Below are 20,780 nucleotides of genomic sequence, written 5' to 3'. Positions count from 1 at the left end.
CAGCGAGTCCTTCTGCACCTGTGGCTGGGGGTGGAGTCATGCTTTAAAAAAAAAAAAAAAAAAAAAGACCACTCCCATCTGGACAGAAATGATATATGACAAGTTAAAAGGTGATCACTCAAGGTAACTCTATAGATTTACAGGGTGCTTTACTTGATGAAGATAGAACATTGGCAGCTAAAATGACTTTACAATAACAGAGTCACCAGTTTTATTTTCCCTTTAATTTGTCACACATTTAATTTGTCACACGTCCTCAGACCTGGAGCCTATATTTAACTCCATTTTATTTCCTTGCTCACTAGGCTTCTAAAATTGCAATTTTAAACAGCAGTCATAGATGGCATATTGTATTTATTTATTACATCCCAGACTACATGAAAAAACTTTGAGTATCAAGAAGTTATTTCCCCAGTGTTATATAACTTAAATACTTTCACTTTTATTATAGTCATTTTGCCAGAAAAGTATCTGTATATCTATTTAAGTAGAATTAACCATAATTATTATTATTATGGTTAGAACAGCCTATCAATCCAGCTCATATACCAAACGCAACAATGTGCTTGTTTGAGTTTATTGGTGAAATATATACTGCATGTTTGTACTAAAAAATTATTTTAATAAGACTTAATTTTAAAGATAATTTAGTACCAAATAGGGTTGTAACGGTACAGGTATTTGTACTGAAATCTTTAGGTGCAGAGCGGAACAGTTTCCTCAGAAATGTTTTAAATGCTGGACCGCAAGTTTGTGTAGTCTCCGCCTCACACTTGAATGCATATTATTATTATTATTATTATTAATATTGATATACTTGGAAACATACACAACAATGGCAGGGGTATAAAAAGACAAATAGAGTTAGCGCAGTGTCACTGTGGCTAGACACGCCGTACGGGAAATTTGTTTTGCGCATGCATGAAAACAATAAAGATTCCATAGCGCTAACGTTAGCATCTAACCAGGAAGTGGCTGCCGGCTAGCGCTAGCGCTATGGATTCTTTAGCGTTTTATGTACAGCTTCAAAAATTTCTCTTAGAAGAAGAAAATCCTGACAACTCTTCATATCGAGGGAGTGAATGAATGAAGGATGGAAGGAATGAAGACATTTGTTAAAGTATACTGAAATAGGCAGAACAGTTATGTAAAGAATATTGAATATTAATTGAATATTAATAATTGAATATTAATTGTAAAACACACACACACACACACACACACACACACCTGTATTACCCAAGTGCAGTCCAACAAATGTAAACTTAATTTTAACTTTAATATATTTTATATTTTAACAATTTTTCCATTTATTACATTTTATTTAACCCATTTAATTTGTGACAATTTTGATTTGATTACTCAATTTAATCAATATAATAAAAAAAATATATTGCATTAAATGTGATTTATTCTATTAAATTATTATTATTATTTTTTTTATAAAATGGTATAACATTATTTTATATAATATTTAACCATGCAGGCATTTTATTTAAAATTGTTTTTAAAACGTAAACTGTTGATGTTCACAAATGTAATAATAAACTGCGTTAATAAAAAAAAAAAAAAAAAAAACAAGAAATTTTACGTTTTGTATTTCTTTCTCCTAACCGTACCGGAACTGAACCGAACCGAACCGTGAATTTCCTGTATTGTTACGCTGCTAGTACCAAGCGGTCTAAAGGGTGGGTCATGCTTTTACAATTCACTGAAGACCAAATCTTACAAAAAAAACATTAGAAATAGAAGTTCTAGCCCACATTCCTGCCGTTTTGGACTACCTATTACAGAAGGCAGCATGTCCAACCCTACTGAGATCACGTAAATAGATAGCAATAGTTGGGCTTTAGTACAATTCACATAATCAGGTTGAAAATATTACTATCTGAAGTAAGAAAGTCTATCTGGCGTTTTTTTTTCTACCTGATACAGAAAGCCAGTGATGAGAAAGATGAGCCTGACAAACTGTGTACATCGAGTTCCAAAGGTTAATTTGTTTTTATGTCTATGCTGGCATGATTGCTGAGCAGCACGACAATGCTCATGTTCACACATGACCCTGCATGTACACCGCACGTGATTATTTATTTCCCCTGTCCCACGTAGCAGCACAGCACAGCCACAGATAAGCGGATTACATAAGGTGGCGTGGACACGGCTGGGTTACACAAGTGCACATGTGCTGGCGGAGCAACACAAACACAGCCGTGAACAATAACACACCTGTATGTATGCAAGCATCCTCTGCTGCTGCTTCAGTAAACAGAATTTCAATAGGTCATTACAATCAACAGGGAACATGAGCGCTTATAGAGCGAATTATATAAGCGGATCTCTCGTGAACAAATAACGTGATTCGAATATAATTATCGCACGTAATTAATAATTGGCTTTATACCACAGCGCTGCTAAATTCTCGATTCTGATTTGGCAGAAGGTATGGCTTGTCTGCAAGGCAAATCATGGGTTTGTATTTATTGGTATGGTTTCTATAATAACAAGAGCTTGTATGGCAAATGCTGACAGTCTAGGGGTACAAAAACATGTAATGGTGACGGTTTCTCTAAGGAGATCCTTATTTAACATTTTTGGAAGAAGTGTCTGTCTAGCAGTTTGAGGTAAAACTACAAGATGTGAAAGCTCTGACAGACAGCTTCGAGGCTTCTCTTCCCCATAAGCTGGATTTTTTTTGCCTTATTAAAGTAAAAAATAAATAAAATGCAAGAAGAGATACATCATATTATATATAATGTTATAATATACATAACTACTTATAGCGATGTTCCACAATCTAAAATAATCAACACCAGCTCAGGCTGTATCACACCACCCTCACATTACCTGTTTCATTTTTTTTGTTTAAACCCACCCTTATGGTGTTTTTTTCCAAGCTTAATTGATGCATACCGAGTGCAGGGTGACGATCCACATCGATCAGAAAGTCATCCTTGAGGAAGAGAAAGCCCACGATGGAAAAGAGGTAGACCAGGATGATGGCGAGCACAGCGGTGAGGAAGATAGAGCGACCGTTCTTTGTGACGCTCCTCATTACGTTCAACAGCGTCTCCTCTCTGCGTACCAGGTCAAACAACTGAAGAAAAGGTGAGAGAGAAACATCAACGAGCACATCCAACTGTCAGCTACAACATGAACAAGTATATATTATTTCGTTATTTATTATCTTGGAAAGAATTGAATAAAAATAACGTGACTCTAGATACGAATTAATATCGGCATGTACCAGTATGCTGTAGAAGAACTCGTGGACAAACAGGCCAAGCATGCATACGATGACATAGGAGACATGCAGGAGGAAGAAGACGTCCATAATGACCGCTTTGTACCCTCGTGTGAATGTGCCCTGGTTCCCCACGAAACTCACCAAGAAGACAATCTTATTCAGCAGCTGAGAGAAAAGATCACACAATTACCAACAGTCAGTGTATAAAACACACAACCGCTGCCAGAGCAATGCAAAGTGTGTGTAATTCAAATCTTGTAAAATCTATAGACAATGTTTAATAGTTACATTAAGAAAAATGTAATAGTGAGGCTTATAGTGATTATCAATTACTAACAATTATCTATTCAAATAGGAAGTAAAAGCCTAACTTCAATCTGTAAGCTGGGGTCAATTTAGAGGGGGAAGTTCGCTGTTATTAGCAGTTTAATAATATGAACTGTGCCATTTACATCTACAAACAAAGGCTTATGAATTCAGTGTATCTTTAGAACTCTATGAATGAACAGAATTTACTTTAGAAATATGAGCCGGTTTATTAAAAAGACATTCAACAGCATGAAGTTTGTAGACATTACTATCTATCTGCTTAACTCCATAACATTTCAAAAAGATGCCCAAACTCATGAGATGGATCCTATGTTGTGATTCCATAAATTTGCTGTTAATTAAACAAAAAATTATTCCAATTAAGCGCACCCAAATATAAGCCGCACCCACTAAATTTTACAAAGATTTTTATTTTTAACAAATACGCCACACCTGTCTATAAGCCGCAGGTTCCTACATTGAAACTAATTAACTTTACACAGGCTTTAATGAAAGACAGTGACTAACACTGCGTGTATCTAAACAGTAGCCTACCAAGAAAGTCTTCTTCCTTCCTTTCACAACTATTTCTCTCGGGAGTTTATCTTTTGGCATCGTCGTGCGTTTAAAAATCACCATCGGTGAAGCTTTTCTCCCGAAGCCGTGCAGCTCAGAACACAGGTGAAGTGCGTTTTTTCATGCCCGGTTGTTTTCAGCGTGATGAATGATTCGCATTTCCTGTTGACAGTCCGGGTGAGCGGCAGGTCAAACGTCAGAGGAACATCATCCATATTTATGATGTGGTGCGGCCCGATTCAGTGGGAGCGCATCTGATTTATTATAAAGAGTTTCATTGGTTCACCTGAACCTGTTTTGCAATTTTATTGGTCTAATGTTATGGGGCTCAGTTTTTTGGCTTGAAGCTTGTGAAACCGGGAAAAACCAAGAAAAAAATCGATAAAATAAGCCGCTTCATTGTTTAAGCTGCGGGGTTCAACGCGTGGGAAAAAAGTGGTGGCTTATAGTCCGGAAAATACGGTAGTTCTTACTGTTGAGTACACGACCAAAAAAGTCCAACTGTATGAGTGAGATGCTTTATGTGCGAAACACCTCTACATGAATTAGAAAAGCAAATAGCCTAAACTGCCTCTCATTTCAGTTCCCAGTTTTTAACCATTTGGCAGACATGATTTAGGCTGACAATTATAAGAATTTACGAATATAAATCTCTGGTAATGGTGGTTTGAGTTCCAGCACTATACCAATTAAAAGAAATTGGTATAAATATAAAAAACACAGACCCTAAGAATGTCTAAGTGTAATTATAGCTGTGGCGGTTTTTAATATTCCGGTAAAAGATTTGTTACATTTTAATTTGTTTAAATAATAATTTTTTTTTTTTCATTCTGAAGCTAATTTGGCATAAGCTCTTTTGCTGCCAAATGGATGTGTTCCAGTCTTACATTGGTGGCTCCAAGCAGCAGCAGTGTGGGGCCCAAGCCTATAGTATATATAGAGCGGAGGATGACTGTAATCAGGAAAGCCAGGATGCCTCCTCGCCTGGGGAGAATGAAGAGCATAGATGTACTTATGGCTACTGCCACCCACAGTAGAACAGATAGGAAAGGCGGCAGGACACCTACAAGACACAAAAATTCATATCAGTTAGCAGCTGCTTATTGCAAAATGTACTTGTGTTGTGTTAAAATGAATCATTACTAAAAAGATTTATCTGCAAAAGAACAAAAAGTATATTGAGATAGTGTAAATTAACTTAATTCAAAAGATAAATGTTAAATGTATTCAAGGTTCTAAAATGAATAATAAAAAGAAATACATGAAATCATAAAAATATATAAATGTGATAATGGAAAAAAGGCACCTTCATCTTCATCATCTCCAAATGGATAGAACAGAGCTACAGCAATGTTGACCAGCACAGCCAGGTTAAATGAGATGCTTCCCCACAGTGAGATGTGTTTCGATACCCAGAAGAGAGCAATATTATCTACAAACAAATCAACAGGGCACAATAAATGATCACTGTTAGAATGAAGGATGAGATCTTATTTATTCTTCATCAGAAAGCAAACCGGCCATACTCCTCATTTTCTTCTGCCACCACATCTCGTTATACAGGTCCTCAGACTGCTGAAAGAAGTGATTGACTTTGCTGCCCTGATCGTCTCTCTCTGTGGTAGTGAACACTCGCACTTTGGACTCCACAGTCAAGTACTCGCAGATGTTGGGTACTGGGAACACAATCTGCTCCATAGTGCGATCATGACGCACAATCTTGAGGAAAGAGAAAAAACTATATTATGGCCTTTTGGAACATAAGAAAAGATTATCAATAAGCATGTGGAAGAGTAACAAGTGAAGGTGTAATTTGGGTGTATTAATACTTTCTCAGCATTGTATGCATACCTCGATCTGAGCTGTGTGTTTTGCATAGAATCGGAGGGATTCTTCTCCCTCATCTTCTGGATCCACACCTGGCTTTAGACTCTGCTGTAACGCTTTTCGGTGGCGTGCCAACTGCAAATCACCATTTCTATTACTTAACAATACTTATTCAACGTATTTATATACAAACACTAAAATCATAACATTCAGATCAGATCAAACATTAAAAGTTCACCATACTAAAAGGTACACAAGGCAATGCTAGAACAACTAGCATGCCACTTTTATTTTTCTATAGATTTATACACATACATATATAAATATATATATTACACACACACAGTGGTGTGACAAAGTGTTTGCCCCCTTCCTGATTTCTTATTTTTCTGCATTTTTGTCACACTTTAATGTTTCAGATCATCAAACTAATTTAAATATTAGTAAATAAGTGAACACAACATGCAGTTTTTAAATGAAGGTTTTTATTATTGAGGGAAAACAAAATTTAAAACTACATGGCCCTGTGTGAAAAAGTGTCACACCCGAGTTATTTCTTAAGCCACACCCAGGCCTGATTACTGCCACACCTGTTCACAATCAAGAAATCTCTTAAATAAGACCTGCCTGACAAAGTAAAGTAGAACAAAAGATCCTCAAAAGCTAGACATCATGCTGAGATCCAAAGGAATTCAGAAGCAAATAAGAAAGAAAGTAATTGAGATCTATCAGTCTGGAAAAGGTTATAAAGCCATTTCTAAAGCTTTGGGACTCCAGCAAACCACAGTGAGAGCCATTATTCACAAATGGCAAAAACATGGAACATTGGAAAACCTTCCCAGGAGTGGCCAGACGACCAAAATTACCCAAAGATTATCAGGATTAACAATCTGGATCCCTTTATCTCCAACAATTAACTTTAAGTTAGAATAAAATCCAACAGAACTTCAAGGATACAACTTGAGAGAGGATTTTAAAGTAAATGTTATGTACTTCTGTAATGTAAGGTGTATAATGAAAGGTTCTACTTACGGAAAGAACAAAAGCACCTTTCTGATGAGAAAATTCATGAATTCTGATGTCAAAATTCTACATTTCTGATTCAATAAAGCAATAATTAACAAATTAGAAATTAGTCTTTAGTTTAATCAGACTAGCTAAATGTAATACAAATTATACATATTTATTTTATTACAATTTGTAGTATTTATTGCATGCCTTATTGCCTATGTTTGTGGACAATGCTGGAAGCTATAAATCTCCCATTGGGATGAATAAAGTAAGTAAGTAAGTGAGTGTCTGTCTTTCTGTCTGTATTCAGATGTTAGAAAATTAAAGTAGCAGCAAACAATTATCCTCAGCAAAGCTGAAAGCTGATGAAGCTGCACAGCTTTAAAAAAAAAAAAAAAAAAAAAAAAAAAAAACAGCCTAAAGTCAAGACATCACACTCATCATCTCAAACAGAAGTACAAGCACACCCTAGAAATGGATCAATGACAACAGGAAAGAACATCTTGCACTCAAGCAAAAAGCTCGGTCAAAAATGAACACAAAAGAAGCGGTGCATAGGCTCTTATTGTTACCTATATATCTATAGAGGATTCAAGTAGTGTCTCTTACTTCAGACTAGACACTGAGCTATTCACTGACTCATCCCCTTCACAAAATAATCACAGAGACAAAGAGAGGAGTGTTTATATACATATTTAACAGCTCTATACATTTTGAGTGCATATTGTGCTTGAAATTAAAGTGCGAGTGTTTGGAAAGGTGTAATTATGAAATCTCTTCACACATGCCGAGGAGAAAGGAAATCTTCTACGCTATCACTTTCATAAGCCTGGCGCTTTATTTGCAGAGCTTTATAGACAGAACTACCTGAAGATATTAAATACTCTTCTGTATAAGAAACGCAAGGATATTTTGGGTTCTGTTAAAATGCCCGTCATCTCATATGATCTGTCGGTTCCTGTTTCTCTATGGGTGTGCTTGTGAGTGATGACACTCAAGTCCCTGCGGCTGTGTTTTGTTTTGCTCTTATGGAGAACAATGTTCAAAAATAAGAATTGGGGGGGAGGGGGAATAAAAGCTTCGGCTAATGCAGCTGAGAGCTGTGCAGGAAAAAAAAAAAAAAACATGGCTGCAGGCAGTGTGTGTACGATGGATAAATTTAACTTCAATCTCGCTTTCTTATTTGTTTGTGTGTGTGTGTGTGTGTGTGTGTGTGTGTGTGTGTGTGTGTGTGTGTGTGTAAGGGGAAAAGCGGTTGATGAAATAACACTGTGAAACCTGACTGCTGGTTGGACAATCAGATCAATAGAAATGCAAGATGCGAAGAGTAAAACGAACTATAAGTGACAGACAAATTCCTTATACAATTAAAAGAAACTATATATACACTATATAAATAACCTGAAGCTGAATACTTACAATTCTAGCTGACACAAGATGCATCAAGATACTATAAACATGTAACAGCAGTGATGGGAGGCTTCATGAAGGGGCACAAATAAATTCCACTTAATTTTTAGGAAAATATTACTTGAGTGACAATTAACATGTGTTCAGAGATAAATAGGAGAACTTAAAATAAAAAAAATCGTAAATTACTGTAACCCCCCACAAAACCCCCTTTGTGTCACAACACAAGTGAACCATATTTCACCTTCAGACAAAGCTACGTGTGATCAGGTTCTTGCGTATACATTTCTTGTGTTGGCTGAAGTTTGGGAAGTTATAGAATTGATTGTCTTTTTTAAGAATAATTGTTAATGTTCTACAATCACAACTGTATACATTCATTTAAAAACTGTGTAGATGTGGATATGGTGACATTTTATATCCGAAGACATTTAAACATCACTATAAACAGTTTGAAGAAACTGCTGTAATTAAGCTGAAATTAAACACTTCAGGATGAAATCAAGTTCAATTATTTCCCTATAATAGCATGCCTATCACGATTTATTCCATAGTTCACTATTAACACAGCAGTTAACCAACATTTAATAGATTCATTATCTTTGGTATTTGTAAATAACTTGACACTTATTGGTACTGAAACGTTTCAGTACAGAGCTTTCGGTTCAGTCCACGCATGTACTGAATGCAATCCTTTTTACGTTGCAGAACATCCGAGTTCCCTCTGGAATGTATTAAGTGGCAGACCGCAAGTTTGTTTAGTCTCCGTCTCACACTTTGAGTGAATTATTTTATTATTAGTGAACTTTGAAACATACACAACAAAGGCAGGGGTATAAATAAAAATCTAGAGTTAGCATATTTTATATATTATTATTTTATATATTATTTAACCAAGCAGGCATTTTATTTAAAATTGTTTTAAAAATATAAAAAAAATATATATAAATATAAAAAATATTTAATTCATTGTAATTAATAAAAAGCAATTCAATATTTTGCCCTTCACATCTTTGATAGCCAGGCACAGGCTTATAATTCTTTGAAAATCCCCTAGACCACAAACTACATCTCAATAGTTTCAAGAGAATATGTCCTTTTCCAGTGAATTCTTTGTACCATTACACTCCTAGTAAACAATGCGCTCTAAACTGAATACAGAATATTGAAGTTACAGATCCGAATTGACAAAAAAATCCCACCTGATGGGCCAAGATGTAGATGTTGTGGCCCACGTCTTTAGGACTGATCTCGTCTCCTGATACTTCCCCATCTCCCTCACTCTCCACTCCCTGCAAATAGGCCTCCTTAATTACATCCACCTGTGGACACACACAAACACGTGCACACAAACAAAATGAGCCACTTGCTATCTAAAATAACATTTGCATTTGTCTCAGTATAAACAATGAGGCCCATTACATTACACAGAATAAAAAGTAAAACCAGGAACCCAGAGTTAAAGTCTAGACTCCACCTTTGCTAGCGTCACTCACCAGCTCATTGGGTCTCATTTTGTCGAGGATTTTCTCTGCGTTCTCACTATCATGGCAACTCTCCATGATGGCCAGCAGCAGCTTGGAGGCATTATTCTGGTAATCAAACAAAAGGATATTTTTTAGCAGGTAAGTAATGTAGTTATAGGACTACCACTGACATGATATTATTCACATGATCCATCATTCTCTGAGAAGCACTCACACTGACATCGCAGTGAAATAGATGTATGTATGGAGCTGCTATATGTGTATCAGGTGTAGCAGTGTAATGAATAGTCCAACAAAACAAACAGTCCACAGTGTGTCTGGGTTTTTAAAGAAATTGACAAACTCCTTAAAAACAAGGCTGATTATTGTATGCCAGACATATCTATAAAATATGATTTAAAAAAAAAAAGTTTTTTTTTTTTTTTTTTTTTAAATAGCAATGAAAATGGGTCACGACAGACACATCAAAAAACATAATGCCTCCCCCACTCATTAAAAGAAGAATTGTTATAGTGTCACGGTTTCACGCTTAGTTATGAGATATGATTAAACAGTGACCTTACTGTTGAGGTTTTCCAAAATAAGCATACTGCTTTTCCTTGCAGCCACTATTTCATTGTATAATCATCTGAAGTGAGAACTACTAAACAAAACAATAAAATATAGATGATGCGCAATAAAAAGTGAAGTTAGATAAAATTGTGATGCGTCAGGAAATTTTAAACAAGTTATTGCCAGAAAAGTATATATTCGGTTCATGGTCATGGTTTCTAACAAATAGCTAATCATTGTGATCTGAACATTGGGGGTTCAAGCCCCAGCACGGCCGAGCTGCCAATGTTGGGCCCTTGAGCAAGGCCCTTAACCCTCTCTGCTTTTGGGTTGATGTATCTGGCTGAGCCTGCACTCTGACCCCAGCTTCCCCCATGTAACCAGCTGGGATAAGCAAAGAAGGTATTTTACTGTGATGCGACAAGTAAAAGCCTCTTATATTGAAAGTTTTAATGTTGCGTTAAAATGAGGTGAATGTAGTGAACATGGATTTTTTTTATGTGGCAAGCAAGCGCACTTAATAAACCACCCCAAAATTGCAAATACAAATTGATTTTAATAGCACTTTTTTTTTTTTTGCCAATGTATGTAATGTAGGTACAAAATAACTCCACGGACTCACTTTTGTTGTTTGTACTCACAATAATGGCTGTATGTTGAGTTATTTCAAAAAATCCCTACTGCTATACAAGCTGCACAATAACTACTCTAAAATAGTAATAAATATATATATATATTTAAAAATATATAATTAATATTATATACACCAACTAATGTTTAGATTTTTTTTGTGTGCGTATATATACACACACACATATACATGCACACACACAAAATCCAAACATTAGTTAGTACATGCTCAACAAATATTTACTTTCATTTACACCATCAGCCACTTAACATTGCAATACTTCTAGGCTTAGTAATCATACTCTAAATATTTCAACCCACCTGCAAAAGCTATCTAATCTAACTGTATATGCTATAAGGTTAACAAAAGAACAAAAATGTAGAGCAGATAGTGTACTACTTGTTAGTCACATTTAATGGAATATGACAAACAAGAACATGAATTAAAGATAAATAAGCTTAATATGCAAGTTTTCCAGTACCTTCAGCTCCAATACAAGATCCATCCTATTCTTTCCCAAGGGCTCGATAGGGTTTACTATAAGAGCGATGATGATGTCAATGCCATTGGATTCATGCTTGGCTATACAAGACTGAAAAGAAGAAAAACACACATTTACTATTTAGTAGAAGACGAAAAAAAAAATTTAAGCATGGTGCTTGGCAGACAAGTGAGGTCAAACAGTTGTAAGCCAATAGCAACTATTAATTATATTCTCCCAATAGAGGCCCAATAGAGGCTCTTCATCGTTACAAGTAACTAAACCAGGTGGACTACCTGATTCTCATGGCAAGGGCCTTGGCAGTACTCAGTGATGCTCTCCAGTGTCTGTCTGACCAGGTCCACATTCCTCTCATTAATGTAGAGGCCCAACAGCCCCAAGCCTCCTGTGGTGCTGCCGCAGATGCAGTCTAGAAACTGTAGGGTCTCGCATACCAGGTTATAGTTGGTTTTGTTGTTCTGATCCCGAAGAAAATTCTGCCAAGGAATGTAAAGGTTAAGATAAGGTTCCTCTGAATTTGGTCTTATTAAAATAATAATCATCAGGTGTTACGCTCCAAATTACTTTCTATTAACAGAAAAAAGCTATTGTAGGGATTAAAACACTCTGGCTGACAGTGTTAAATGGCCTTTCAAAAAAATGTCTCCCCACCATAGTTATCTGGATGTTGAGACACATGGAAAGACAAATGCATGGATGGACACAGACAAACTGATAGCAAAATGCAAAAGCCTGAGACTTGTAAAGCTTTTGAAGCAAAAAAAAAATAAAAATTTCAGACATAATGACCTTGCAGTGACCCGAGTTCTGTTTGGATACATTTTATTTAAATTGGTCTGGTATGAGAGAAATTCTAGTCCTCATTGTACCTGCAAATGCCTGTTGTGGTTCTCACATAGCAGCTGTAGAAAGCGCAAAATGGGATTCATGATGGTAATAGCATGGCCCATCTGCACCTCCTCTACTTCCTCCTCCATCTCCTCAGCCCCCTGACCTGCCGTCTCAACATCTGGATCTCCCTCCTTACGGAAAGCACTGTAAGCCTTGGAGGTGGCACAAGAGGCGTCTTTCAGCTGCCCTCTCATCTCATCTTTCAAGTGCATGGATTCCCAGGCTGTAAAAAGAGTCAGACACTGAAATTTCAGTTGTAGATTGAGAAATACAGATTTGCAAATGCAGAAAAGCATCTGCAGTTTAGGGTGTGTAGACAGTACAAACAAATGAGGCACTAAAACTGAGAGAACAAGGACCTTAAAATCAAACACAAGCCAAAAAGGGAAAACATGAAGTCTCAATGGTGACAATCCTACTTCAAATTAAAAAAAATATATACTAATGCATGATCACAACTTAGTAATGCAAGGGAATGAGATTCCCACGAGATAATAAAAGGAGCTGAAAAAAATGAGCGCAGCCACATTTGATGCTTCATCTGGCAAACAGCTCTATTCAAGGTGTAGACTATATATAAAGTTTACATGCACAATTTATTACTAACGATTTCACACACACACACACACACACACACACACACACACACACACACACACACACACACACACACACACACACACATATATACACACACACACACACACACACACACACACACACACACACATGCAATGAATATGTTTGATCAAATAAATTATTAAATTATATATATATATATATATATATATATATATATATATATATATATATATATATATATATATATATATAAAATTATATACTATATAGACATTAAATAAAAAATAAAAAATGCTTTTCTAAGTCAATGAAATCCAAATATATTAATCGAACACATTTACCACAAATAAACATACTTAGCAAGTTTGTGACAGTACCTCAGTGCTAGTTGTGTGAAATGCTTATTGATATTTGATTGGCTGAATATTATTTAATTTCCAAGTAATTCAGTGATGAACAAAAAGCCAGTTGTGGAGTAGCACAATTAGGCAGCACATCAAATAACAGCTCGAAAGATTTTGTCAACTGAGACTTTAGTTCTTGAGAAACATTCGAACTAATCCCCTTTTTAGGCAACCACATTCAATGCTGGATAAACATGTTCAAAATATTTTCCTTAGATTTTATGATTAAAAACCAAATTATCACTTGTGAATTACAGCTGTTTCTATCTCTGCCCTATGTGGATTGATTGCCATGTGGCAGAGTTGCATAAAATATCTTAATGTTGACCATAAAAATTGACTGGCCATTTTTTTTTATATATAGTGAATAGCTCATAGAAAAAACCCACATAGACTTTAGCACCCAGAAGCAGCACACCAAATTTCAGCTCAATCTGACTTACAGTTCCTGAAAGAAAAAAAAGGTTAAGCCAACCTTAAGTCTGCCCTTTTGTTTGACCATGCCTGCATCTTTGTATTTGACCTCAGAATTTTGTTCTGTATATGCATTTCAATTTTTGTGCAAATCCAGAAAGCAATCGTGAGTTACTTCTGTTTTAGAAAATTAGACATCACTTTAGGATTAATTTATGGGAGCCCTATTGTTAACCACATCAACCTGTTAATGGATAATCATTGGAGGTGCACACACTGCTAAGTGAGAACAGTTTTACATATCATGCAAATGAACCAAAAATCCATCATGGTTGGACAAAATGACCTAGGAACATTGTAACATACCATTACAATGCAACACTGCCAGGAACTGAAAAATACATTTCTTATTCATAGCTTATACATAGTTTTCCTACAGGATTCACTACACAACAGGCTTTAAAAGTGGATGAATGAATAATATTCTTGTCCTGCAATATTGTTTCTATATTATTTTGTTTTCAGATGTTTTGAACATATTCATTATATTCAAATTGTGCAAGTCAAAAATTTAATTCTTCTCATGCATTCCATTTTTAATGCTATCTTGATCCCTCACCCCTCCAAGGTGGTCTTATAACAAATCTAAACTGAGCTAACACTGTATTAAAACTGAAATGGCCCGTTTTAATACTGTTTAAACCAGTATCAAAACAGGCCGTGTGTGTTTTTGCGGAGTTAAAAACAAAATCACATCTAAACCCCTTCATTCCTTACAAGAGGAAACCCTCATAAAGGAAAGTGTTAAAAAGAAAACTAACAAAGGCTCTTTGGTGAAATCGTGGCCCTCATGTGATTTAGGATGTGAAGCGAGGCAAATAAACCGTAAAGCACTCGGCCAATACCAAGCTCATGATACGTCTTCATCACCCTCAGGTCTACAATGACAGTTCATGCAAAGCTGAATTCTTATGCACTACTCACATTGTTACTGATGGACACCAATTTATAAACATATGCTTCTTTTAAAAGATATTTACATCATATCTATATTCAGATATATTTATATACATTACACTTTTTTATATCATGGTTGGCAATTGCTTATTAAACAATGCCTCCTCTGAAGTTAAACAATTTACACTGATTACTTCATAACTTGTGGTCATCTGGAAATCACCCTACTGATTTCATTCACTTTCCTCAGTTTAACAGCATTTTTTATTATGCTAATTTGGCTGGATTTCAGAACGCTGTGAGAATTGCTATCGGTATTTATGCTTTCGGTGTTGAGCCACTCCACCTTTCCTGTGTCTGAAGTTGGAAACTTCGCCTTCCTCCTCTCGCTTCCGGCAGCTGATCTCAAACATGTTGACAGAGACGGTGGAACGGATCTCCTTCTGAGCCAGCTGCATGTGGTCGTAGAAAAATTTGAAGAACTTCTCTGACTTCTTCTGCTTGTGCAGCTGATGATAGAAGGAATTCTGCAGGGAGAGAGTAGGCGGTTGGATATGGGATGCATAATAACCAATTCCTTCATGAAATATGATCCCCACAAAGCATCCCTGCTATATATGCGTGTGTATGGGGGGGGTGCATACTTGTATCTGTGTGTTTCCACCCCACAGCAGCGCAATGCCTAATAGGATACTCTCCTCAAAAACACGGTCATTCTTGGTGCTCACGATGAGATCAATGACTAGCTCTGTTGCTCCCACGCTATCCAAAAGACACTGGATATCCACCATAGATGTGCCAGGCTTATCTGAATCTTGTCCTGGAGAACCAGCTGCATGTAAACATAGACACAAAGCAGGAATTGACGAGTAAATTATTGTAAGCTATGAAATAAACTTTAAACTAGTTATAACAGCAGTTTGATAGACATATGCAAATGTACATGAGGAGAACATATTATACATTGATTCACATAATCAACTGGGCCAGTACATCCTCCACTATGCTGCTTAGTCTCATGTTATAGTTTGTGACAGTTTTTAGTGCTCAATGTCCTTTCTTTTAGTTCCAATGAGAAACAGTATTAAATACATACTCTTTCTAAAGCCAACTAGTTAAACACAAATAAAATAATGCATTGACCAGATTGAAAATGGATGTTTATTTTTCAGTTCCAGTGCATCCGGAAAGTATTCACAGCGCTTCACTTTTTCCACATTTTGTTATGTTACAGCGTTTTCCAAAATGGATAAATTTCATTATTTCCCTCAAAATTCTACAAACAATACCCCATAATTACAACGTGAAATTTTTGCACATTTATTAAAAATAAAAACGGGGGAAAAAATCTCATGTAATCGCATATCTATTCACAGCCTTTGCTCTAGACTTTAATGAAGCATCTTTGGCACCAATTATAGTCTTTTTGAGTATGTTGCTACAAGCTTGGCACACCTATTTTTGGCCAGTTTCTCCTATTTCTCTTTGCAGAACCTCTCAAGCTCCATCAGGTTGGATGGGAAGCGTTGGTGCACAGCCATTTTCAGATCTCTCCAGAGATGTTCAATCGGGTTCAAGTCTGGGCTCTGGCTGGGCCACTCAAGGACATTCACGAAGTCGTCCGGTAGCTACTCCTTTGCTATCCTGGCTGTGTGCTGTGTTAGGGTCATTGTCGTGTTGGGAGATGAACCGTCGGCCCAGTCTGAGGTCCAGAGCGCTCTCTAGCAGGTATTTATCAGGGATGTCTCTGTACATTCATCTTTCCCTTGATCCTGACTAGTCTCTCAGATCCTGCCACTGAAAAACATCCCCACAGCATGATGCTGCCACCACCATGCTTCACTATATTGATGGTGGTGTCCAGGTGATGAAGGGGTGCCTGATTTCCTTTAGACATGATGCTTGGCATTCAGGCAAAAGAGTTAAGAATTTTGTTTCACATGATTTGAGAGTCCTTCAGGTGCCTTTTGTCAAACTCAAGGTGAGCTGTCATGTGTGCTTTACTGAGGAGTGGCTTCCATCTGGCCACTCTTTTATACAGGCCAGACTAATGGAGTGCTGCAGAGATGGTTGTTCTTCTGAAAGGTTCTCCGCTCTCCACAGAGAAACACGGGAGCTCTTTTAGAGTGACCATCGGGTTCCTTGTTACCTCCCTGACTAAGGCCCATCTCCTCCAATCGCTCAGTTTGGCTGGGCAGCACAATCTGGGAAGAGTCCTGGTGGTTCCAAACTTCTTCCATTTCTGCATAATTGAGGCCACTATGCTCATTGGGACCTTCAATACTGCTGAGATTTTTCTGTTTCTTTCCCAAGATCTGTGCCTCGATACAATCCTGTATCAGGGGTTTACAGACAACTCCTTGAACTCCATGGCTTGTGGGACCTTATATAGACAGGTGTGTGCCTTCCCAAATCATGTTCAATCAACTGAATTTACTTCAATCAAGTTATGTTGAGATGTTCAAGAAACATCTCAAGGATGTTAAGTGGAAACAGGATGCACCGGCGCTCAATTTTGAGCATCAAAGGCTGTGAATACTTGTGAATAATAATAAAATTTTTTCCCAGTTTTTATTTGTATTATATTTGCAAAAAATTTAAACAAACGTCTTCCAGGTTGTCATTATGGCGTATTGTTTGTAGAATTTTGAAGAATATAATGAATTTGATCTATTTTGGAATAAAGGATTTACCATAAAAAAAATATGGAAAAAGCGAAGCGTGTGAATACTTTCCGGATGCACTGTAAATCTGTACTATTTGCACATAAGAACTAAAGTTGTAAAAGGGCAAGTGAAAAATTTTTTCCTACACATCCGAGAAGTTATTCAAACAAGTCCGTGTGATGTACCTAATTTGTGTAGCGCTAAGAATTGTTTGGAAATTGCGCCACACATACACACAAACATATACACCTGTCACTTTGTCACTTGCTATGTGAACTGTGGAGAAAATGCATTAATACAGAGTAAAAGAGAATGAACAAGCTCACCTCAATGAAGATATTTTTTAATGTAGAATGTATTCAAGCACATCAAAAAGCTAATTATTGGACAATGTGCCAGTTTTACCTTCTCACACTGCACATTAAATACCAAAAATCTTTATAATGTCATTTTTTATATTCTACAGTATAACTGCAATGTGACTGGTATAGCAGAACTGTTTTATATATGCTATATTCTTCATTTTGAATGAAGTGTGAAATGATTTCCACATATATGCATGCTCCTGATCGTGAAATTAATGTCATCAATGCACGCTAATCAATCTGCCAAGTAACATTAAGCAGATCAGCTACGAGTTTTGTGTGTGTAAAACAGCAGGCAGGGGGACCTGCATTTTGACATGCAAACTACAGTTACAGTATCAATGCAATTCTGCAGCAATCAATTATTTTAGTAAACGAGTATTCTACTAATTATTCCATTCATTATTCGAGTAACCGGATAAGAAGTACTTTTGCATTATTAAAGAGCAATACTAAAAACACAAGTAAAAAAAAAAAAACAGTTCTTTATGTTTTAGTTTGAAATGATCCCAAACTTTCTGTAGTTTTCTTTAGCATGAATCTTCTCCTTGCCTCCCCCTTCTGTTTTCACCCCGTTGCTCCTTTTTTTTCATTCTGCACTGTTTACCTGTCCAGAGCCCTGCAAATTTTGCGGGTGGTGCGTCAATAAAAATGGTCCGTCGGGAAACAGAATGCTCCGTGTGTAGTTAAATGGGCAAAAAAAAGTCTTTGTACAATTTTAAGATGTTCAGAATCAATTGCGTGCACAGAAATGGTTTGTATTGGAATCTGAAATCATTACACACCCCTGGTAACAAAAGACACTATTACAGACTTCTTGACGCGTGAATCAGCGCATATCAGCCCACAGCAAAGTGCCTTTTGCAGAAAACTCAATCATCCTCAGTAACTATTAATAGTGTGTCTTAGTTTATATCTATTTATGGATGCATTATAGCAATAGCAAAATGATTTTCCAATGTCAGGAGAATGTGTGCATTCGAGGAGATCCAATACCTCCAGGGGATGATCCTCCACCACTGCCATACTCCAGAGCCTTTGAGTGAAGCCGCTGGTTGCCGAAGTAGTGTGTCAGCAGAGTCTTTCTCAATGCGGTGCCCTGTATGGAAGACATTTTGTCATATAATGTAGTAAATAACCCCAAATCCTCACAAAACTCTACTGCTAATCATTCTGAATCATGACTTTCGGATTCGCATTTTGAATGGCTTCATACAGTCAGTGATCACTAATCAACAGGTCACGATTTCAGATCTCAGCTTCTACCGAACCCTTGAGCAATGGTCTTACAGTTATATGATTAGATTGGTTTCTGCCTCACTGCTTTCTCATGTCTACCGAACGAATAAATGTAAATAAATGCAGAAATTGATTTTCTCCACAGAACACATGGCACTGGTGTGTGGTGTGAAGAGGTATTATTAGCTATCCGAGCGGCAAGTCTGTTCCAGAATCGTACCCACAGCCTGAGCATATTCTCTAAGCTAGCTGGCTTTAAGTTGTACTGTGAGGCCAAACTGTTAGCGCATGCTGTGCATTCTGCTGAGCCTGAATTAAAACAGATGATTAACAATGCAACCATAACAGAGAGAGACACAACACATTTGTTACAGATTACATAAAATATATGATACAAAAATACTATATATTTAATATTCTACATTAAATTGCTAGTTTATAAGCAACAGTCGAAATAATCAAACCCAAATTATACATTCTAACTAACAATACACTACGTAACTGACTTGTGTGGTACGATTCATGCAGGTTTCCGAAATGTATCATCAAAGCGTCTGAACAGCTTCTGACCACCGAGCTGAAAAAGTGCATACATCCTTGATTCAGATGATAATATATAGACTGTCACAGGGTTTCAAACAGCACTAACCAAAAAAAAATCCAGACAGCCAAAAAACAAACAAACAAAAAAAAAAACTGCCACAAAAACTCTGGCATAGGGGTTATCAACTGACAGGCAAAGCAAATTATTTCAGAGAAACAAACAAACCACTAAAAGAAATACTAAAATATACATCCGAGAAACATACTGGAAAAAAAAATTCATTATGCCACAGTAACCCTATTTCTTTTTCTTTTCACATCTGATCCAGGTGCCAGGTTCTTCTCTTTTGGACAATCACATGCATTAATTTAAATGATTTACTTGAAATTAATGACTTTTTTTCATCCTATCTGTTCTGATTAGGTAAGTGGTACACCTTGTGCAAAAATACCAGAATGTTTAAAATAACATAATTATGCATTCTACACAGATCACTCATTTCCCAGTTGTGTGTCAAAGGTGATACCATGAAGTGCCCCTGTATATAAAAAAAAAATATCTCAACACTTCAAACTAATGTGTTATTTATAGCTAGGACAATCAATGGTCCCCTGGTGGTCTAGTGGTTAGGATGTGGCGCTCTCAGCGCTGCGGCCCGGGTTCCCTGACCGGGGATCGAACAATACACCACTCTTGGTGCTGGTCCCAAGCCGGATAAATGGGAAACGTTGCGTTAGGAAGGGCATCCAGCGTAAAAACATGTGCCAAATCAAACATGCGGATGATCTGCTGTGGCGACCCCTAATGGGAGAAGCTGCAAGAAAGTTTATAGCTAGAACAATCAATATTGACATTTTAAGCAAATGTGTTGCCATTCATATTGTATGCTTATATTAATAAAAATTTGTTACGAATTTCCAGATCTTTGAAAGCAAACAGGTTTGCTGTAACTAAACCCAGACAAATTTTCCCTACTGCCCTAAGAATATGTTTGTTGTGAAAGCAGCTACATTTGTTTCAGCTGTGTGGCAAAGGTCTAGTGAGATAGTTTTTTTTTTTGTTGTTGTTGTTTTAATTATTCACAAGACTGTGGTCAAGCTAGCATGACTGCTACATGTAAAAATGTGTCTCTGGTCGATTTTTCTTGTCATGTTAGTCCTTATTGATGC

At 36.7% G+C, this 20,780-nt stretch overlaps 1 protein-coding gene across 2 annotated transcripts in view; it reads right to left on the bottom strand.

The window, feature by feature from the left end:
* The window catches only part of itpr2 (inositol 1,4,5-trisphosphate receptor, type 2), a 98,595-nt gene that overhangs the window by 18,138 nt on the left and 59,677 nt on the right, over positions 1–20,780 (bottom strand). For both annotated transcript variants that reach the window (XM_083552008.1, XM_083552009.1), the window contains 14 exons: positions 18,825–18,927; positions 15,442–15,629; positions 15,144–15,324; positions 12,419–12,663; positions 11,825–12,025; positions 11,529–11,639; positions 9,874–9,969; positions 9,580–9,699; positions 5,981–6,091; positions 5,656–5,848; positions 5,436–5,561; positions 5,017–5,192; positions 3,245–3,409; positions 2,911–3,094 (listed from right to left, as the gene is read on the bottom strand). In XM_083552008.1, the coding sequence (XP_083408134.1) occupies positions 2,911–3,094; positions 3,245–3,409; positions 5,017–5,192; positions 5,436–5,561; positions 5,656–5,848; positions 5,981–6,091; positions 9,580–9,699; positions 9,874–9,969; positions 11,529–11,639; positions 11,825–12,025; positions 12,419–12,663; positions 15,144–15,324; positions 15,442–15,629; positions 18,825–18,927 (2,200 nt within the window). The remainder of the gene's footprint in view (positions 1–2,910; positions 3,095–3,244; positions 3,410–5,016; positions 5,193–5,435; positions 5,562–5,655; positions 5,849–5,980; positions 6,092–9,579; positions 9,700–9,873; positions 9,970–11,528; positions 11,640–11,824; positions 12,026–12,418; positions 12,664–15,143; positions 15,325–15,441; positions 15,630–18,824; positions 18,928–20,780) is intronic.

This window comes from Silurus aristotelis (genome assembly GCF_946808225.1).
Source record: "Silurus aristotelis genome assembly, chromosome: 10".
Taxonomy (NCBI): Eukaryota; Metazoa; Chordata; class Actinopteri; order Siluriformes; family Siluridae; genus Silurus; species Silurus aristotelis.
Note: the sequence above shows the minus strand (reverse complement) of the source record. Positions and strands in the feature narration are given on the sequence as shown.